Here is a 23202-nt window from a genome sequence, read left to right on the forward strand (position 1 = left end):
GCCAGTAAAGAGTATTTTTATCAGCATTGCACCAGTATTTTACCAGTATTCATTATGCTCTGCTGGCATAATTGCTATATCTGTGGAATACAAGCTGTTGTACTGTGCCACCAGTACACAGGGCAAGGGCAAATGGGTGGGTTAGGGACTTAAAAAATAGACTTCTAGTAAACATTAAAAATGTATTTTCTTTTCAAACATCTAGTAGACCTTCAGCTGTTATTGTGGTCACATTTACCCCATTTGTATTTCACATTTGGCAAAACTGTTTGAAGAAAACACTGCTCTGTGACTTGAATGGATTTATATTCTCAAACAGTAGAAATAAACAGCAGCCATAGCTGTCAGAAAGATTTTCTTCATGTGACATGTCACTTTGTCTTATAGCCTGAAGGCCATGGGATGATATGTAAGTGCTCCATGCAACAGAAATGTTGTCTGGCAGTGCAAATGTTGAGAGCCTAAAACTAGGAAAGGAGAGGTGGTGTTATGCATCTTGTACAATACTCATGTGCCATATTTTGCTAAAGGGGAGATTGAACAGCAAAGTGTCACTCCTTTGTGACATCAGCTAAGCTGAGACAGAATATACAACTCAACTGTGATCTACTGATAGATCACTGGATGATTTGTACTAAACCAGCAGCATTTCTGGCTCCCAACTGTCAACAACAACAAAATTTGTTACCCCACTGAAGGCTGTTAGAATCCTTGTTCAATAATAGATGCGAATGCAGCAGATAATTGGCTTTGTCACTTGAGCTACAATTTTGCATCTGGCTCTGCTCCTTCCCCACTATTTTGCATGTGGCTTGGTGGACCTGAGTCCATCAACCTTTCTAATTAACCCATTTTTGTCCAGTCCACATTTGATCCCTGTTGCGTATATGCAGCATTGGACAGAAATAAAAACAAAACCCAAAAGCCTACAGTCTTCCCAAGCCTGTTTTACACCCTACACAGGGCATCACTGGCCATAGTGTGGGTTGAATGAAGGGTCTGTCAGGTCCCACAGGTCATTGAGGCTGCAATCCTATCCACACCTACCTGGGAGTAAGCCCCATTGACTATATTGGGACTTACTTCTGAGTAGACATGCATAGGCTTGGGCTCTGAGAGGCAGAAGGGAAATGTGATGGGCCAAATGACAGGTGGAGTATGGGGAAAAAAGATGTTTACAGCCCTATAACTTGTTGCAAGGTCATGCAGTATCCATATGCAGCTGTGCTGGAGGAGGCTGAACAATCCAGGTAACTGCAAGATCCAGTGGTGGCAGGAAAGGAGAACACTATTTCACTATTAGGTTTGAGATGCCAGAATACCAAAGGCCAGCATAGGTGCAGGGGGGGTTCCATTTCTTACATCTTATGTTGTTACAGCTTCAGCCCGTTATTTTGACCAAGTCAGACATGATTTGCATAACGTGCTTTTTGAGACTGACTTTATAGGCACCCATACCCTGCTGCTTAGGATATTTGATTTGATAATTCCCCCACCCACTCCAAATACAGTCAGTTCTCATCAGTTAGGGTTAGTTTCCTGGAAAATCTAGTGGATACTGAATTAGCAGATACTGACTAACTGAGCCTATGGGAAAAATAGGTTCCAGGGGACCCCCTTCACTATATGCCAGGGCTCCCTAAACTTTTTGGCCGAAGGGCTGAATCAAATAGCAGGTACAGTGTCGAGGGCTGGAAAAAATAAATAATAAAATTTAAATAAATACATTAGAGATGGAACTAAGATGAATGAATAAATGAATGGGTTCAAATGCCCAGGATTTCTCCAAGCACCAGCACAGCCCAAGAAATAAAGCACAAATGGCCCCCATTCCCCCACCCCAGAAGCATGACTCCAGTTGTGTTTGGTCAGCTGGGCCAGAGGCTCTCAGGGGATTGGACTGCGGGCCAGATAGAGGCTGGCCATAGGCCGCTTCTGGCCCCCGGGCCTGGGTTTGGAGACCCCTGCTATATGCTCTAATGAACTTTATAAACCTGAATTTTAACTTGAAGTCTATGGGGCTGGGTGATAGCAAGCGCTCACCAGCATCTCCAACATCTGATGCTTCCTTCCTACTGCAACCCCCTCACCGTTGGCCGTATACTGTATAGGCATCTCTTCCTCTCCCCCCTGCGCAGTGCTGGTACTGCCTCCTGCTCATGAGGAGGCCACTGTCTTTTCTTCTCCCCAACTTCTCTCACTCCCACCTGCCTGCTCATAGCTGTGCTGAGCCCCTCCCCCCACCCTGAGTGCGCCGGCACAGTATTAGCAGATGAGAACAGAGTCACAGATAATGAGAGGTAGATGGTAATTCTGCATCTCATGGATAAGCGAATCTGCGCATAGCTAATTCACATATGAAGAGAACTGACAATATAGGCATAGCTCCCTGCCTATCCATACTCTCACTCTCACCCAACATATAGCTGCGTAAGTGCCAAAGTGAAGCTGTAATCTGTGCTATTATCACAGGGAGATGGTTCACCCAAACTGCTCCTCTATGTGTGAAAAAGCACCAGCATACTTGTATGCAGGTGGAGCACACATGTTCCTGGTGCACTCATTCCACAAACACAAAAAGAGGGGCTGTTAGGTGATGTATTGTCTGAACCAATCCAATGTGAGGGTGCTAAAAGAGGCCTCCAATTCCAGAGACAGTATACCACTGAATAGCAGGTGTTGCAGACAAATGGGGCTATATGCCCTCCTTGTGAACATCCCAAAAGTGGTTGTTTAACTAGTTTTATTACTGTTGACGACGACGACGACGACGACTACTACTACTAGATACAGAATTCTGACTAGATCTGGGGTCTGCAACCTGTGTTTTTAGAGCCGCATGCGGCTCTTTCAGTGGTCTGCTGCGGCTCCCAAGTGGGGGCTGGAAGCGGGGCGCCTTCCCCCGAGGGTGCCTCTCGCCGGTGCGATGTGCTGCAGGCGCTGGCTGCTGGTGAGTGCAGGATCAGGGCGCCGCCCTCGCCCACAGTAGCTCCTTTGGCAGGCAGGGGCAACGGCGCTCTCCCGCACCTGCTCTCCATGCCCCACTGCGAGCAGGCGCCGCGAGACAGGGCTGCTGGTGGCGGGCGCGGGGGACGCTTTGCAGGGACCCCTGTGGCCGGGCAGGGAGAGCTGGCAGCACCGGCGCGGCTGCGCATGGGCTCAGCGGGGAAGGGCATCAAAGGAAGGGGCAGCGGCGCTCTCCCGCACCTGCTCTCCACGCCCCACTGCGAGCAGGTGCCCCACTGTGAGCAGGCGCGGGGGGGCAGCCGGGCACCTCTTCCCTGTGTCCTTCCTTCCTTCTCCCTGCAGCGGGCAGGGGGCTGAACCGCGGGACAGGGCTGCTGGTGGCAGGTGCGGGGGCGCTTTGCAGGGACCCCTGTGGCCGGGCAGGGAGAACTGGTGGCGCATGGGCTCAGCAGGGAAAGGTGAGTGAAAGTGGGTGAAAGTGGCAAAGGGGGTGACAGAGTGCCTCTCTATCACCCCTTTGCTAAACTAATTACTATATAAAAATACAAAGGCATTTCCGAGGCAGATAAGCTGCGCTCCGAAGCCTCCTGCGACCCCTCCCCGCAACTTGGAGTGCTCAGCCCGAGGTGCGCGTGCGCCTCCCCTGCGCCCAGACTGGGCTCTTCTCACCCTGGCGCCGTTCCCCCCCCCCCGGCACAGAGCAGGCAGGGGGATCCTTCAGCTCCATCCCTCTGAGTCTGGCAGGCTTCGTGATGCCCTTTGCCTTAATGTTGCCCCCCCCCACTACAGAAGAGAGGGGTGACCGACCCTGGAGCTCCCTGGAGTGCGCCTGAAGGGAGTGCACACTTTCCTGGGAGTAAACCCCACTGAACTGAATGGGACTTACTTCTGAGTAGGCATGCTTAGGATTGGGAGCCGACTCCGGAATCAGCCCCTCTGGCCTTCGTGCGATTTCTCTCCTGGTCAGTGCACCTGAACATGGAAGTCAGTCCCTCTGAAACCGACAAGGCAGACTTCCTAAAAGAAGTCTGAGGGTGGAGGATGCAATCCTAATACTACACACACTGACTAAGGAGGAAGCCCCATGGAAATCAGAGAGGCGCTTACTTCTGAGTAAGCCTGCATAAGTCTTCCCATTGCTTTGATTCAGCGCAAAGCAGCATCTGTCGGGTTTTTTTTCCCCTCCCCTGACTCCACTTTGGAGTCAAATGAAATCCCATTGATTTTAACACACTGTAGTTTTTTTTTTACATAGCATAAAGGTAAAAAAAACTATATATGCAGTGTTATCTTCATTTTAGAGGTCAAGAGGCTTTTGTGGCTCCCGAGGTTTTCTTTTCTCCGGAAAACAGGTCCAAATGGCTCTTTGAATGTTTAAGGTTGCCGACCCCTGGATTACATGGACCTTTCGTCAAGTCCTCAAGGCTCTTCATATCTTATGACACAACCTCACTTTTGCTAACAATAACCTTTGGTTTTGTATTCTGAAAGCAAGGATCATGCCTTTATTTACATTACAGAACTACACCATCATTTGCAATCCACATTCTAGAGAGCAGATGTTGATTTTATTATATGTAACAGTTTAATGTTATAGTTCAGAAGTAAAATTACACATTACATTCCCATGTTTTTTCTTTCTATCTTAAAAAAAGAAAAGAAAACTTGCATGAATCTAATCAGGACTGGGACCCAGGTATGGAGGGGGGATTTTAAAAAACTGTTTTCCCTTGCAAAAATCTCAGTTACTCCACCTGAAGCTGCTATTTCCCCCAGAAGAAAACTGCTATTGGCAGCAATTACTGTGAGTATTTAAAACTGCTATTGGCAGCTTTCCTCTGTGAGTAAACAGCAGTCTCTCTCTCTCTCTCAGAAAGAGATAAGTTTTCACTGCGACTGTGGCATGCAAGGAAATGGTTTAAAGTTATTTCTCCCCGCACTGCCTATGCAATGGTGCAATCCTGACATAGGACCCTTCTGCAGCCGCTATTTAAATAAGTAAAAAAGAAAGATGGAAGGGAGGAAGGGGAGTATTTAATGTAATGCATAGCTGAAGAACTACAGCCACAGAATGGTGCATATTGTACATGTATGAAGTTGCAGGGTTAGCTGTGGAACAACTCCTTCCTGCTTCTTTCCATTTCAGAAATAGAAAAAGAGTGACATCCAGTGGCCAGTAATGTACTAAACAGCATTATATTCCCAAGTTTGACTGTCTTCTATAAAGCATCACGCCCCATCCAGCAGAAATGGACTGGTAATCCTGGTCCTTGGTACAGCCTCGCCATCACACCCCCCCCCCCCCACAGCAGAATGCAGTGCACAACCTGTTGTCATGGTTGCATCAGTGCTAGAAAGCTGGTTAGGATTGGGCTGTAAGAAATATTGAATTGCTTTATTTTAATTCTCCTTCCTTATTATGACTAAATTATCACCACAAATAAAATTGTATGTATTGCACCTTTCACATTTGACTCTCTCCTCATTCCCTGCCAAAACACTGAGCTGTACCATTGACTACTACACAGGATCCCAGCACATGAGAGAAACTTCCCTGTGTGCACATGTTAATTCAGATTTAATAGCACACTCAGCAGCAGACTATATACTTGGGAAGTGCAACCAGTCCCAAGTTAATACATTTTTATGTAATGAAAATCATTTTATGGGTACCCATACTCAGGTCTCATTAATTCCTACATCCTGACTCATAGCTCATTTAGGTCACAATCCTACACATACTTACCTGGAAGTAAGTTCCTATTGGGGCCCCTGTCCCCTCCAATGAAATGGTCCCAATGTCAAAGGGGGTGGGATAAAGCAAACTGGGTTCCATCTTAGCCCAAAAGTATATGCTGTACTTAGATATACTGCCAGAGGTTTTTATTACACCCTAGTTCACACACAGTGCCAAAAGTTAGTCCTGAGTCCTATCCCAGAACCCCCAGCTCCTTTCACTGGAGTTCCCCCATGGGTGGCTACTCATATGGAATTTCTTAATTGCAGATTATGGGGATTGCCTGGGAGGAATCGCCGAGCCCAGTGAGGCATGAGACCTGGAGAGGGGCGAAGACAGTTAAGCAGGGACTTGGGTGGCAATGAGAGTGGCAGCTGGCAGTGAATCCCAAGCATGACCCACCGGTCATGACCTATAGTTTGAGAACCACTGCTGTATCTGTTTAGCACAATGACATGGCTAATTATTCCATTTATTCCATTAATAAATGTAAAAGTCAAAAAATACTAAACCAAATTTGTCCTACATGATTTCAGTACACTCATCCCTCTGAAAGCCTTTGCCACAATTAATGTTTTAGTCTTTCTGCTACCCAAGATTCTTAATTATATATGAGATTTAAACGCAATCTCTTCCATGGAACAAATTCTGACAGTGATTGAACCATTGCAATAGGCCTGTTAATTAAGATTAATCTTTGAGTTTCTTTGAGACTCAAAGTATTTAAAGAATGTGAATGAAGCAATCTGCAAAAATGAACTGCAGAAAAATTACGTCTTCGTTAATATACATTTTGAGTCCTTTAAGAAAATTTTCTTCCTTTCTTTCCTCATGCGCAATTATGTTTGCCTACTAGCAGGTTAAACCTCTGAGGTTCCTGTTGCATGCTATTTGTTCATTAGAGAAGCTAAGTGAGGAAGATGGTCAGCAAACACTTGGCACATTCCAGGGCTTCAGTAACTCAATACAACTTTTGCAATCATATGAGGCAGGTCAAGGCCAGGGTGAAATGACTTTTTTGTATAAGAATTTTAATTAGCAAATAGCCCAGTAATATTCATAAACTGCTGCAAGTTAACAATTGCTACTGTTTGGGATTTCTATCAAAGGTCTCCTCAAAAGTAGATTAGCCATTTATCATACAGTCATCCACAAATATTACAATCCTGCCCCTAATCTTATTAACAAGCCTCAAAGGAGCATTAAGAATACTTTTATTACAATTGTGGGAAATAGTCCAGCTAAAATGAACCCCAAAGCCGCTTATCTCCTGACAAGGGTAGCAGTTTATAACTGCTGGGACTTCAAGATAGATATCTCTGCTAAGCCTGAAAGAACTTGTCCCTAGGGAACTTGGTTTTGTGAACCAAATGCAATGTCACTGTTAGGGCACAATCCTAACCCCTTATGTCAGTGCTTTCCAGCACTGACATAAGGGCAATGCAACTCTGAGGTAAGGGAACAAACATTTCCTTAATTTGAGCAGGACTCTGTGAGTGACACCCAACTGCAGGATGCAGCACATGTCCCATTGGCACCGCTATGCTGGAAAGTACTGACATAAGGGGTTAGGACTGCGCCCTTACTTTATCAAGTTGGAAAGGTTTACCCACACAAACTTTGGTTTTCTCTTACTTCAAGTGTTCACGCATAGGTTAAAGGTGGAAAAGTGAGCAGGAAACAAATGGGGTGGATGATCTTTTTGCTCATAGATTGATTGTATAAGAAATACATAGTGGTAGACATTGTTCAAATAGATTTGTTATGTCTTTGGGAAACAGGTTATTAATAATTTTCATAACTTCTTGTATAGGAATATTTGTAAACAATGACTCCACATCAAAGCTAACTAGTCAAGAATTTGTTGTCAACTTTAGGTTCTTTAATCTTTTCACAAAATGGAGGGTATTGCAATGGGGAGTCCTTTCAGCCTGTTAGTAGCAAATCTCTATATGGAAAAATTTCCATATAGAGAACTGCCAAATTTAAACCAAATTTCTGGGTTAGGTATATGAACTATATATTGGGAACCTTCAGTCTCGAAAGACTATGGTATCGCGCTCTGAAAGGTGGTTCTGGCACAGCGTCTAGTGTGGCTGAAAAGGCCAATCCGGGAGTGACAATCCCTTCCACACCGGGAGCAAGTGCAGTCTGTCCCTGGTCTGTCTCCCTGGCTATGGGCCTTCCTTCTTTGCCTCTTTGCCTCAGACTATGAGGTATATGAACTATATTTTTGTAATTTGGGACCATGGAGACAGGGAGTTGGAGAATTTTCCAAATCATCTTAACAAGATACATCCAGCTATCAGGTTCACAATAGAGAAAGACAACGATGGAAGTCTACCATTCCTGGATACTTTGATCAACAGAAAAGCAGACTTCACTCTAGGTTACCAAGTTTACAGAAAACCCACCCATACAGATTGTTATTTACAGTTGTTCCAATCACTACCCTAAACAAAAACTAGGGATTAACAACACTTTAATAAACAGAGCAGAATTACTCTCAGAACCACAATATCTGAAGAAGGAATTACATGTCCAACAAATTCTGCAACGCAATGGGTATACCAGAAATGATTACAACAGTGTTATGAGACAACACAGATGACATAAAAATGCTAAGGTGCCACCTGCATATAAAGGCAATGTTTTACTTCCTTACATCAAAGGCAAAACAGACAGGATGAGAAATATTCTCCATAAAGCAAACTCCAGAACAATCTTCTTGCCAACTATTGAGGTTCAGCAATTTCTTAGAAATCCTAAGGATAGGAGACAACAGCTAGATACACCTGGCGTGTACAGGATACCCTGTGAGTGTAATCATGTCTGCATAGGCACCACCAAATGTTCTATAAAAGCCAGACATGCAAAACATGAGATGCACTGTTGTTTAATGCACCGGGATCAAGCAGCAATAGCACAGCATACAATAGAAGCAGGTCATCAACTAAATTTCATAGCCACACAGGTTCTTTCCAGTAATAGATTTTATTTCCCAAGGCTTTACAGAGAAGCTATTGAAATAGTTAAAGTGTTGCAGTAAGAACGGTTTGGGCTTAATGGCCATGTTCTATGAAGGATTTTGTTTTCTAATGTTTCGCCCACTACTTTCGTGGGCATTTTCAAAGGACTAGAGGTGAGAAGCACAGACCGTCTGTCTCACGCCAGAACAGTTGTCAATAGCTTGCTCTTTGCCACTACCAAAGTAGTAGGTGAAACGTTAGGAAACAAAATCCTTCACAGAAGAACACGGCCATTAAGTCCAAACAATTCTTACTGCAACATGAATTTCTTGTATTGTAGCAAATGGCCTTCTCTGTTCCCCTCCCTGGCCAAATTTCTGTGCTCAATGGTATACTGCAGTGTTTCTCAAACTGTGGGTTGGACCCACTAGGTGGGCCGCAAGCCAATTTCAGGTGGGTCCCCATTCATTTCAACATTTTATTTTGAATCTGTTAGGCAGGAGATGTGGTCTAGAGGGTTGAGCCTCCATTTGCCTGAAGATAACATCGGAAGGTCGCCAGTTCAAGGCCACCGGCACTGTGCGACCTTGAAGCAGCTGACAAGCTGAGCCGAGTTATTCCATCTGCTCTGAGCGTGGGAGGATGGAGGCCAGAATGTGCGACCAGATCAAGAAAGAAACACCTGAATGTTGTGGTTTCTTGAAAGATAGAACTTTCTTTCAAATTGTAAAAATCCCTATGGGGATTTAAATTGCCTGCCTATGTAAACCGCCTTGAATAAAGTCCGAGGAGAAATCTGAGGACCAAGAAAGGCGGTATAGAAATACCTGTATTATTATTTATTTATTTATTTATTTATTTGATGCTACCATGGGATGTGACTGCATTTGGGGCAAAGTTACAGACCCACACTTTTAACAAGCTACTATGTACATTGTTTTAACAATGGTGGTAAAATGGGACTTACTCCTGGGTAAGTGTGGGTGGGACTGCAGCCAAGGATGGTTAAAATTTTTCCTGCTTGATGATGTCACTTCCGGTCATGACATCACTTCTGGTGGGTCCTGACACATTCTCATTCTAAAAAGTGGGTCCTGGTGCTACGTATGTGAGAACCACTGCATACTGAAACTTCAAGCTCCACTGATACATGTGCACTTTTAAACACAAGTATATACATACATACAAACATGATGCACATACATGATGCACATGATGCACACACATACATACATACACAACAGAACAACCACCTTTCCCCACACTCTGGTAAAAACACTGAGAACTGAATCCTATGCCTGTCTACTCAGAAGTAAATCCCATTGTAGTCAATGGGGCTTGCTCCCAGGGAAGTGTGGCTGGCTTTGCAGCCTTAGCAAGAAGAGGACCCCTGGCTAGTGGTGGTGGCGACGATCCCTCCCAGCCGTTCCCCCTTGGTCTCTATTGAAGGCTGTCACTCCTGCCACTGAGAGGACACTCGCGCTGCCCGGTCACTCTGGTGATTGCAAGTCTGTGTTCACGCCCGCAAACAGGCCCGTTTCCTTCTTCCGCAACCCTGGCGGCCGCTCACCCAATCGGCGGCGGCGAGGACCCCGCGGACCAATCATGTCCACTCAGAGGTGGGAAAGGCGGCGTCAACGGGGACAGAGGCTGCTGCCAGCCAATAGGGGGCGGCCTTGGAGAGGCCCAAGCGCAGGGGCGGCGTCGCTGTTGTGGCCGCGCCTGTCAGTCCGGCGGAGGTGGCAGCGGCGGGGGAGCTGGTTGTTGACGGGCTGCCTGGCCGCCCTCTCGCTCTCTGGCCGGGCTTGCGGGCCCTGCGCGGGCGGGGCAGCGATGCAGCCTCCGGGCCCCCAACAGCCTCCGCCGCTGCCTCCGCCGCTCTACGCGCCCAGCAACGGGGACTTCACCTTCGTCTCCTCGGCCGACGCCGAAGGTAAGAGCAGGGCGCTCCCGAGTGGAGAGGCGGCGGGCCGTCTAGGCCCGGCAGGCAGACCTCTCCGGGCTTCCCCCTGCTGGGTGGGTCCAAGCCTGCGCGTGTCTGCTCAGAAGTAAGTCCCACTGTAGTCAATAGGGTTTCCTCCCAGGAAAGTGAGGCTGCGATTGCAGCCTACCAGCCCAATCCATGAGTGTCTACTCAGAAGTAAGTCCCACTGTAGTCAATGGGGCTTTCTCCCAGGAAAGTGAGGCTAGGATCGGAAACCGGAGTCAGTGCAGACACCCCGCCTCTAAGCCTGGTGGCCCAGCCCGGTCTGCGTGGCAGAGGCCACCTGCGTGGGGTGGGGTTGGGATGGTCTGGATCCCGGGGTTGTTCTGGGAACAAACAAGCAGGGAGGTTAAGAGCCACGCAGCTGTTCCTGGTGGAGAAGCAGTCATGGAAGGAAGCTTCTGAGAACAGAACAAGGAACATGATGTTGAGGATGTGTATGGCATACGGGAACTACATCACATAAACACCTTATGCTCCTAGCTGCTGTTGCGTCTCCTGTTGGTCTGCCATAAGTACAGACTGCAGGATCAGTGTATGTATCCCCCTCTTACAGGTACAACTTTTGTCCCCTACCGTCCCACTTTGCACGGTCCACCTATTGGGAGTACTGCGGGAAGTAACTGGTGATGATGTCATTGCCAGTTATTTCCAGATTGAGGACCAAACACAATGCAACACCAGTGAGAGCAGACAGGAGGATTTTTCGAGCACAGAAAAAGCATACACTGGAGCTCTGCCCACCTGACCGAGTCTCCTACTGTTGCTTGTTGTGTTGCATTGCTTGTCTAGCTGTCAGGAGGGATCTGGGGGTCCTGTGTGTACTACCAGACACCACCTCAAGTACCACTAGTGGTACAAGTGCCACCAGTTGAGAAACACAGAGGTAGAGGACATTGGAAACCATGTGGCATCCAGTTGATGTGACTTGTGTTCTGCAGGTCTTTTCAGCCTGTGAGAGAGAAAGTGGATTGAAAGAGGAAACTGAAAAAAACAACTGGTGTGAATGAACTGTAATCTCTTTATTTGTGCAGGAATTGATAACTCCTGCATTCTCATTAACCGGTGTGTTCTGTTCTAGATCAGTGTTTCTCAACCAGTGGTACTTGAGGTGGTGTCCAGTGGTACACACAGGACCCCCAGATCCCTGCCACCTGGCACTGAGACATGCAATGTAATGGAACATGCAGCAGTAGCAGGCTTGGTGCGGTGGGCAGAGCTCCAGCATGTGCTTGAAAGAGCCTCCCATTCTGCCATTAGCCTCTTACCAGTGTTTGATGCGTTGCATCTGGCCTCCAGTCCAGAAGTAACTGGCAATGATGTAATTGCCAGTTACTGCTGGTGGTACTTCCAATAGGTGGAGCATGCAGAGTGGTACAAATCTTGAGTACAGTGGACTACTAAATATAATGGGTCCCAAATAAACATCATAAGGCAGACATGCTTTTGCATCAGCTGTGCGGGCTTCCATTTCTAGACTGGGGTAGCAGTGAGTTTCACTGAAGTAATGATTGAAAGACTAGAGTACATGTTGAAAATTTTTTTGCTGTAAGGCATAATATAACTGTTGCCTTAGCAGTGATCCTTAATGCTAGGAGATGGTGATTATTCAGTATTTTAGCATACTAATGTTGTCATGGCTGTATTGAACATAATGGCAGTGATAGGCCCAATCTAACCTCTCCCATACCACACCACTTATTTATTGGCTAAAAACGTTGTATGTCAAGGGCATATCAATTTTGAGTGAATCTTGCATTGATTTGTGCTAGTTTTTGCAACGTTTGTAGGCTTGGATAGAGCTAGAGATCAGCCAAATGGATTCAACTGAGTATTATGTCTCATGTATGTTTCCTATTTCCCTTCGATAGAGCTGTAGAAGTGGACAGTAGCCTATGAAAGCTTATGTTGCAGTGTAAATGTTTAGTCTTTCATAGTCTTGTATGCTTCTCCTCTCTAATATGCTAATTTGTGGGTGGGATGGGACAAATGTTTAATCCTGGGTGATTCAGGTACCTCTTATAATGACCACTTAAGAACAAAAGAACAGCCCCACTGGATCAGGCTATAGGCCCATCTAGTCCAGCTTCCTGTATCTCACAGCGGCCCACCAAATGCCTCAGGGAGCACACCAGATAACAAGAGACCTCATTCTGGTGCCCTCCCTTGCATCTGGCATTCTGACATAGCCCATTTCTAAAATCAGGAGGTTGTACATGCACATCATGGCTTGTAACCCGTAATGGATTTTTCCTCCAGAAACTTGTCCAATCCCTTTTTAAAGGCGTCCAGGCCAGAAGCCATCACCACATCCTGTGGCAAGGAGTTCCACAGGCCAACCACATGCTGAGTAAAGAAATATTTTCTTTGGTCTGTTCTAACTCTCCCAACACTCAATTTTAGCGGATGTCCCCTGGTTCTGGTGTTATGTGAGAGTGTAAAGAGCATCTCTATCCACTCTGTCCATCCCCTGCATAATTTTGTATGTCTCAATCATGTCCCCCCCGAGGCACCTCTTTTCTAGGCTGAAGAGGCCCAAACGCTGTAGCCTTTCCTCATAAGGAAGGTGCCCCAGCCCAGTAATCATCTTAGTCTCTCTTTTGCACCTCTTCCATTTCCACTATGTCTTTTTTGAGATGCGGCGACCAGAACTGGACACAATACTCCAGAGGTGGCCTTACCATAGATTTGTACAACGGCATTATAATACATATTAGCTGTTTTGTTCTCAGTACCTTTTCTAATGATCCCAAGCATAGAATTGGCCTTCTTTACTGCTGCCGCACATTGAGTCGACACAAATTCGCTATAGTTGAGACACGTGTGCCTTAAATGTGCAGTATATCACAAGAGGACTCTTATATTGTCATACACTTCAGATTGGGAAAACACTCTTAATTGGCTTCTCAAAAATATATTTTGTTCCTTGTCCTCAGATCTGAGTGGTTCAATAGCATCTCCAGATGTGAAGCTCAACCTTGGAGGAGGAAGTGGAGAATTCATCAAAGAATCTACTGCAACTACATTCCTGAGGCAGAGAGGATATGGTTGGCTTTTGGAAGTAGAAGATGATGATCCTGAAGATAATAAGCCACTTTTGTAAGTAGACATCCCTCTGAGATTTCTTGTTTAGTACTGTATTTGAACCTTGTTCAGAGCAAGTAGTTTCTGTGTGTGAGTGGTGAACAATGATGTACATGAAAAATCAGTAAGTTAAAACCCCATAATAACTGATATATGAACACAGCACATGGTTTTCTAAATTATTCTTTTTCTTACTCGTCTATGTGTGGCTCTGTTTTTTATTATAAATGCATTTGAGTTCAAGAGATCATGTGCTTCTCATTGCACATTTAAGATAAGAGAGCTGAATTTCATATTCAGATATCTGTGCGCCTTATTAAATTTTAAACTCAGATCTTCAGTAGAATTAATATTATATAGGTGTGATTCAAGACATCATAGATGTGAGAATTTGCTTGAAACAACTTGTAATTTAAAGTCTACATTTAGCAGTATCTTTCCTGAACAGAGATGGGATCTATAAACAACCACATTCTTGATATCTTTGTTGCCTGGTCTTCCTAGGTTCCACCTGACTTTAATGGCTGTGTGCTTCCTTAGGTTTTACCCAGTAGATTCTTGCTACATATGAACATGGCAGGAAGGGGTTTTCTCTGTTGCTGGTAATCTCCCTATTATTGAAAAATGAGCACACTTCTATTTGTTCTATTCAGTGGCACCTGAGATTAACATGAGCAGAGAGTGATAATTTTTCTTCCTTTCTAGTGTAGAAAGTCATTCAATGACATAATATAATTGACATGCAAATGTCAACATTTTTGATGGCTAGAAACGTCTTTATATAAATTTCTTTCACAGATTGGCACAGTATAGGAAGAATTGCTTTGATGAAGCCGTTAATAGAGCTATAAGAGAACTGCTTATTAAATAGTTGCCAAAATGTACCTGTTTGATAGAAAGAGGGCATGCCTAATCTTAATGCAACTTCTAAAAGTATTCCTTAAGGGGAAGGATCTGGGGATCTCAAAGCAGGGTAGGAAAAATATCCTGTCTGAAACTCTGGAGAATCATTGCTAATCAGCAGAGAAAATTCTGAGCTAGATGACCAATGATCTGATGTTGTATGAGCTAGTTTTCTGTGTGGGCCTAATTTTTGACTTTGCAACTATAGACTGCACCTTACATCTATTAGTTGTTATACTTTGCATAGTCTTCATGTAAAGTCCCCCCCCCCCAATGCACTGTTAAGATCTAGTATATGACACTGCTTCTTGGAAAGACAACTCTTTGGGAGAGAGGTATAGCCTCAAAAACATTACCACTATGAATATGCTATATAGCTTTTTACTACTTAACACAATGTGTTTTTATTTTCAGTTGGTTTAAACCATTTCAAGGGGCATATTATGAAAATTTTGTCTATAATTTTAGGGAGGAGCTAGACATTGATCTGAAGGATATATACTACAAAATTCGATGTGTCTTGATGCCGATGCCTTCTCTTGGATTTAACAGACAAGTAGTAAGAGATAATCCAGACTTCTGGGGCCCATTGGCAGTTGTCCTGTTCTTCTCAATGATCTCATTATATGGGCAATTCAAGGTTTGTAAAGGGCATTATCTTAAAGCATGGTCTTGCACTGATCAGTTGAACCATATATTTTTTGGTGCTTGAAGTATGCATGCAGACTAGTCTGGAAAATAACTTTGGAAGGGGAAATGGAGTCAGGAAATGAATAACTATGATAATACACATTTGTGCACTGATCCAGCTGTGGACAATTTACAGCCCAATCCCGAAGGCATGTTATGCCACTGGAACAAGAATTCCAGTGGTGTGACGCACTTTCTGGCTGTTGTGAAAGGTGACACACAGGAGCACATGAGCTGGCTGCTGACAAATGGCCAGCCCTGTGTTGCAGCAGACACTGGACACCCACCACCCAAGTTAAGACTGTATAGGGGATGAGAGAGAGGTAAGGTTGGGTGGAATGGGGTGGGTGTGGGTGGGGAGGAGGGCAGATTGGGACTGGGAAGGAAGTGGGTTTGGCAGCAGTGGCACCCACCAAATTCAAACTGCCTTCCTAGGCCCAATCCACCTTCACAGGTCCACACAGACTTGCACAAGCAATATCACTGGAGTAGGTCTGAACTTCTCCACCAGGATGGCAGGGGCTTACCCCAGTAAGGGAAGGAAATAGAAAAATGTTCTCTTCCCCTGAGGAGGCCAAAATTCCCATGAGATGTAGCAGTTGCCTTGTTGGCTCCACTGCATCACTGTGTGGGGAGTTAGATAGGATTGGGCTACTAGTTACTCCAGTTTAGGATATGAATTCCTGTTTGTATCAAAAGACATATCCATTCAGTTCAGTGGGGGTAAATGAGCATGGTGAAGTGGGTGGGGGTGTGCAGCCAGATGCAGATCTGTATCTGGAATGGATCTCCCTTGCTGGTTAAGAATGCTTGTCTTTTTGTAGATTTAGAAATGTTTGGATAGCTTTTGGCTTGAGGAGATATGCTTTACTGGGATTCAGAATCTCTGGTATAGCATACTGCCCTGTAAGCTGTAAAAAGACCTCTGTGGTGTGCTATACAAGACTCATTCATTCTTCAGAATCTTGCACTTGGATGTGGTTCCCTTTGTTGTGAAGGCAAAGCTCTGCAAACGTTTGGAAGGCTTTGTTTAGCTACTGCCCACAGATTAGAGATCCATGTTTGCATGTATAGGGTTGCACTGTTTTATTGCATCCATGACATCTCCCTTGGATGTGTCCCACTTTCTTCTCTTCTCTCCCCCAATATAAAAATTACTGTTTTTAAAAACTAAGAACTTTACAGAAATTAGTCAAACTTTGTCCTTTAATCACTACATCATAATCAGTTATTCTTCACAAAAAGAAGATACAGCATTGATTAGATGTTTTAATGTCTTAAAGGTGGTGTCTTGGATTATAACTATTTGGATATTTGGATCTTTGACAATTTTCCTGTTGGCCAGGGTTCTTGGAGGAGAGGTAAGATCTTGTAAAAGTTAACTTGGTTATTGAAAATTGAACCTGAATTACATTAACAATTTATTTTAGATGTGCACTTTTGTATCACTGAGGTTGCAAACCTGGAAGTAAACCCCAGTGAATACACTTGCTTAATTTTCAGTACGCATGAATAAGGTTTCACTGTAATTTATTAATTTCTTTCTGAAACTTTCAAAGGTAGTATGTGATAATTATGTTGGTAAATGGAGCATTAATATTGCATGAACAATGACCAAGAATAGGCAGAGTATAGAAATGATATGATTCTTATCCAGGGTTAGGTTTGAAGTTAGCATAGAGTGAGACAATGGGAATTGACAGAATAGTCATGGAGTAAGCAATGTGGATAAACTAAGGCTGTGGTTGCTCAGGCAAGGACATGCTGAAGACAGTGCTCTTGAGCAGTAGTCACAATTCTAAATGATGGCCTGGGCTCACAGTTAAAAATAGCATGCTGAAGCTTCTCTTATTGACTGAGTTGTTGGAATCAATTGTCCATAATTTTATTTTCAAATATGCAGGTTGCATATGGCCAGGTTCTTGGAGTGATTGGATATTCTTTACTACCCCTTATTGTAATTGCACCTGTGCTTCTGGTGGTTGGATCATTTGAAGTTGTTTCTACCCTAATAAAAGTAAGTTCAGAGTTTGACCAGTGGGCGAAGCTGCATCTTTAAAATGTGCCATTTATTTTTCCTACAGTTTAGCACATCTTACCTTTCTCTACAGCACGTTTTTGTCCTCCTCTTAAAACTATGCCTGTTCAGCTAATCTGGATCTGTAAAATATTCTTTAACTCTCTCATGACAAAATACTAAAAACAAGGATGCTACACATAGAATTTCATAGATCTCTGAATTTGAATTCTTGGGTCTAAAATAACCCCAAAAGTTCTCTCAAAAGTTTGGACTCAAGCAGACAAATTCCTCCAATGAGTAACTCTCCTTTGAACATAGACCCATTGTTACTATGGATAATTCAATGGCATGAACAGAAGGAAGGCAAGCCAATGATATAGAGTAGGAAGGGGAGAAAGGACCATTAGGAGGATTATGCTCAGAATCCTTTGCTTATGAATAATATGAATTTGTAGCATTTGTCAATGATTTTATCCCAAATACTAGGATAAGTAAATACTTCTAAGCCTCATGCCTACTGCAGTTGCTAAAATGTCCATGGTAAACAAAGTGGCTTCATATTTTTAAACAGGACAATTTTCTTGAAATAGGCTGGAATATAATGCCAAAAGACACTAATAGGATGAGCATTACCTCCAACAGTGGTTGAAACTTGGTGATGTAACCCTGTCTCTTAGTTTAGGACAGTTAACGTTTTTGCACAGTTCCTGCTTGTGTGAAAAGAATCAGCCTTCTGATGCAGTATGAAGTTAATGAAGTATGTGTCTATGGAGACACTCATATGAATCTATTCCTTTTTTAATTGACTGTGAATTGGCCTGTCATTTCAATAAGAGAGACAACAAATGTTAAAATTCCCTAGTTCAGACTATAAAAATTATTACTCGGTTTCAGTAAACCTTGGATTCAAGTGTTTGAACTTAGTCACAATCTCTTAGATTGGTGGTTCCAAAACCATGAACCATGGCTCCCTGGGGAGTTGCAGAAACCAACCAGGGGAGCAATGGGTGAAAACCCCACCGCCCTATACAATGTACAGGATTGTATCCCTAATTAGGAGCCATGGCCAATGGCCTGGTAGGTCAAGGCAGCCGCCAGTCAAAAATAGTTTGGGAACCACTGCCTCAGATTGTTTTTCTTACTTGTTCTTAATAGAAATTCTGCTCTGTTGGAAACATCTTTGCTATGTCATATAACATTTCGTTTTTTATTTTTGTCAGCTTTTTGGAGTTTTTTGGGCTGCATATAGTGCTGCTTCATTATTAGTTGGAGAAGAATTTAAGACCAAGAAGCCTCTTCTGATCTATCCCATCTTCTTATTGTACATTTATTTTTTGTCCTTATATACTGGGGTGTGACCTGCAATGTTGGATTTGGACAGGAACAATGTCTTAATCACCAGGAAGACTAAAGAAATGTATACAGCCTGATTGGGGGGAAGTGACTGTATCATATCAGGCTCTCAAAGTTTCATAAAGTGGTAATCTGAGTATATCTGTGTATATTATTTAAACATTTTTAGTTATTTTAGAGATTTATAACAATGTTCTGGGTTTAAGACTTATTAGATTTTATTGAACAAAGGTAAGAACTTTGTAGGTTTCTAAGCAGTATCAGAATTACAGCTTGCTACCTGTGCCAAAAGCACCAGGACCATATGATTGGTATTTTAAATTGAAGGGGAATTCCGATTACTGGTAATGGTTTGAAAATTCAGTCCTTGCTTTCAGTACAGCAGATTCTGTAGATATATTTATGAATCAGTCCTGATAATTCAGACTAACCTATAATCAAGACATGACACTTTATGGGATGCCTCATGTACATTTGATTTGGCGACTGAGTTACAAATTCTGATTTTTAAAAAGTGTTTTAGGTCCCTCATCCATATGTAGCTTTATCATTATTGAGGGGATGGTGGTGTTATAGATTGCATAAATTGAAGAGGCAAATGAACCTTCGTTTTTTAACCAACAGTGTATGTATGCTGTAAAAGTATGTTATTTTATGATGTTGATTTTGAAATCTCAGCAGATTTTTTTTTAAAACCAGCAGCAGCTTTGTGGTTGTGGTGGTGATAGGGGAGAGAAGCTAAAACATTTGATTCTGAACAATGTCTTGCAATGGAATAAACAGTGCTCCTCCAAAACTGTACTTGGTTTTTATAACACCTTGTTTTGACCTAATAACTGTTTAATGCAGGGTTGGTTGTGGATAGGAATAATACTGTTTTCTTTTTTGTAAATGGCACTTCTTAATGAACAAGAACAGCAACATTTAGGCTCTGATTAGCAGCAAAAATCAAACTTTTGTTTTTATGACCAGGATTTTCATAGCTTGAGGATATGATGGAAGTGGTTTGTTAATGTTGGCCTAATAAGCTTTTTCCATCATGAAGGAAACCTATGAAAGTTACATTTTTAAAGTATGGTAACTTGTATAGTATGTATATTTTTAGTATTTTCATAATTATCTTCAACCCTGTCCATCTAAGGAGACCTGAACACCTAAGCATATTTGTGTGTATTTGTTGCTGAAAGAGAGAGGATAGGCATGAATCAGATGTGCATCCAGATATCTATCCAAATGGAGATACAGTAAGCATTACATGTTTTGGCTATGATGCATTTTCTAATGTGCATTCAAGCAAACATTGATACCCATCTTATCCAGCAATTACCCATGTGTCTGTTTTGTTTACATGTGGCAAGAGCTGGATCGGAGCCCTTGAACAGGAAAGATGAACTGAAAAGATGAACTCTTTACCTTGCAAAACTGCTAACATATTGCCAAGCTGTCACTAGTTACAAAATAACAGGAAGTTGACTGACCAAGCAGTTGATAGTTGGTTTGTCAAACTGATTCTTACCACAAAAGTTACTTAAAATTAAATCTTTATTCTTATTGAATTAAGGTGTTGGATAATAAATTCTCACATTCGAATGACTGTCTTGTATACTGACTGCAGTTGTATTCTGTAGCTTATATGCTAGGCCCAACTTAGTAATGGGAGACTAACTGCTGAGTTAGTTAACAGATAAACGTAGAGCTCAACCTAAACTATAACTTCAATGATTTGCTAAAATAAGGCAATGGGTGTTCAGGCTCACAATCTTAGTAGAGTCCATATATTAGAATTTTCCTTGAAGAATGAACCCCTCTGAGCAAAACAGGAAAATGGAAAAACTTTATATATGTGCTTTCTGTGAAGGTGCTTGCATTTTTTAAGAATCCAGGAATAGTTCAGCATATCTGCATCTGATTAATGGAATAACATATAAATGCTTTCCATGTCAAGTGATCCATCCAGTTATAAAAGCTTTGAAAATACACATCTCTAGTTAAAAACATCTCTAGTTTCCCATTAATGTTACGTGACAATTTTCAGAACTATGTATGTTTAAATGGCCTCTTATCTGTAAGATTTTTTGTCTGTGCCTTGGTAGTTAACAAGAAAAATCATTAGGCATTTAAGGGGGGGAGAGTACATAGATGAGAGTACACAGAAGTATCACAACTACTTATGATAAATGTTAGCATTGCACAAATGTGGATCCAGGAAATGGATTTAGACTGCCTCTTTTTCCCTAGCTTTACAATTTATACAATATCTTTGGCGCCAAAACAACAGTATAATCACCTCTACTGGTTTGTGGGGGGTAGGGATAAAAGTGGAGGTATATGCTAGGCCAATAATTATGAACCAATTTAAAATCAAATATGATTGGTACAACTATCTGACTCCCTTTAAAAGCTGCTGTTGCTCGCTTAAACCTTCACTCCTGGAGACCCAGTTTGGAATAAGTGTATATTTGTAGTGTACTGTATATTTGCATATAACATCACAAGACTTTTTAATGCACATGAGCAGAACTGCATAATGTTTCAAAAGATATATCTTGCCTCTCTGCATATACTATGCAAAGAACACTATGTCAAGAGTTCTCAAATAGTTCCAGCAGTTTGTTTATGTTGTTTTCAGTTAATTCCTGTTTTGAGATCAGGCATGTATGTAAATACAGCAAAAATGTATTTTATAAACATTTGGAATTAAACTTGTTTGCAGAATACCTATAAAGGTTATTTATATTCACTAAACCAAGGGATAAGTATCTACATTTCATATGTTTAAGTTCTGTGTTTCTAAGAATGTAAATAAATTTTTAGGATTATTGAAAATATAAACTTTTGTCATACTTCATGTTAACATTTCTGTTGGACATAAAGAACTGCTGTGAGTTTAACTTCTCCCCTGCTGACACTGCAAGAATGAATGAATATTATTATATATGTAATAACTATTACATATATATATATATATATATATATAAATTTGTAATAGTTATACCAGCACTTTTACACTTATAGTCATTTTCCAGTAACAGTACAATAGTTTTGAAATGTGTTTTGAAAAGCTCCCAATTCTCTCCTGTATTCCTTCCATATATGTACCTTCCTCATACATTTTGTACTCTCCTGGAATAGATATCTTGCTATTGCTTAGGTATTTTAATTTTAATTTTTTTTCCAAGACAAAGTGTATTGATAACATTTAGGGTAAATACAAATTACCATTAGTTTGGGCAATAATACAGTTAATAAAAATAAACAGTAAATTAGTATGGATATAGTAGTGCATATTATACCACCTTTCCTCTGTTTTGCAGAGTTATATATCCATGTACATTGATTTCACAGGGTGTAGACCAGCCATTTTCAACCACTGTGCTATGGCACACTGGTGTGCTGTGAGTGATCCACAGGTGTGCCATAGGAATATGGGGGAAGGTCATTTATTAGTAGGGTCAATAGGGGATGTGAGCCCCCCACTGGTAGCATGGTGTACCTTGTCAATTGTCAAAAACCTGATTGTGTACATTGACAATTTTAGTGCCTTGTCTGTGTGCTGTGAGTTAAAAAAGGTTGAAAATCGATGGTTATTCTATACAGTGGTTAAAACTATAGGCAGTGTGTCCTCCATTGTATCTGGTCACCCTGGGCCATAGACATCTGAGATACAATGTATTTTCTGTTCCAAGGAAAGGGAACAGTGGACAAAAAACTCAACTATGCATGTGTTTTTGATAACATGTCTAGAAATAAGCCTCAAATGCAAGCCTGGGGCTGCCCAGGAAAACTGATGTTACTAGATTGTGGGCATAATCCTAACCCTTTATGACAGTGCTTTCCAGCACTGGCATAGCGGTGCCAATGGGACATGTGCTGCATCCTGCAGTTGCGTGTCATTCACAGAGGCCTCCTCAAAGTAAGGGAATGGTTGTTCCCTTACCTCAGAGCTACATTGCCCTTATGTCAGTGCTGAAAAGCACTGACAAGGGGTTAGGATTGCGCCCTGTTACTAATATAAGCAGTTAGCTAGAAAAATGTGTCTGGGAGCCAAGTCGGAAAGATGGAGATGGGTATAGGAGAATGGGATAGGATGGGATAGCAGAAGAGAGAAGCAGCATGGGAGAATAAAGGAGATGGCTTGAGGGGGCTGTGTAAGGGATGTTGCAAAAGATAGTTGGCTGCTTCCAGAGGGTGTCAAATAATTGATTTTCAACTCCAAGCTGCATGTGGAATTGCAGCACAGCTTCTACATGGACAAACGGATAGCAAGTTTAGAAGACAAGACTTTCTAATGTATGAGACTATCAGGACTCTCTAGTCTAAGACAGTAACGTATCAAATAAAAATCATATTTCCTTGGGCAAACTCCATTGTTAAAGGTTAACTTCAGGCACATGAGCCTAGTGGTTCTGACCCAGTAAAGTGTTCATTGAATTTCTAATCTGATCACCATTTTTGCTTCATTTCCAATACAAGTAAGTTGACTTAGATGTTCCTT

At 42.5% G+C, this 23202-nt stretch overlaps 1 protein-coding gene across 1 annotated transcript; it reads left to right on the plus strand.

The window, feature by feature from the left end:
* The first annotated feature begins 10380 nt into the window (after positions 1-10380).
* On the plus strand, positions 10381-19503 carry YIPF4 (Yip1 domain family member 4). Its single transcript, XM_066618136.1, has 6 exons — positions 10381-10606; positions 13594-13756; positions 15113-15284; positions 16618-16695; positions 17238-17351; positions 18575-19503. Exons 1-6 carry the CDS (start codon positions 10507-10509, stop codon positions 18710-18712), a joined length of 765 nt encoding a protein of 254 aa, XP_066474233.1. The 5' UTR covers positions 10381-10506; the 3' UTR covers positions 18713-19503.
* Positions 19504-23202: the final 3699 nt, after the last annotated feature.

This window comes from Tiliqua scincoides, chromosome 1 (assembly GCF_035046505.1).
Source record: "Tiliqua scincoides isolate rTilSci1 chromosome 1, rTilSci1.hap2, whole genome shotgun sequence".
Classification (NCBI taxonomy): domain Eukaryota; kingdom Metazoa; phylum Chordata; class Lepidosauria; order Squamata; family Scincidae; genus Tiliqua; species Tiliqua scincoides.

Coding starts and splice junctions, on each gene's coding strand:
- YIPF4 (XM_066618136.1), top strand. CDS start 10,507: ATGCAGCCTCCGGGCCCCCAACAGCCTCCGCCGCTGCCTCCGCCGCTC. Junction 15,285..16,617: donor CATTATATGGGCAATTCAAG/GTTTGTAAAGGG, acceptor AATGTCTTAAAG/GTGGTGTCTTGGATTATAAC. Junction 17,352..18,574: donor TTGTTTCTACCCTAATAAAA/GTAAGTTCAGAG, acceptor TATTTTTGTCAG/CTTTTTGGAGTTTTTTGGGC.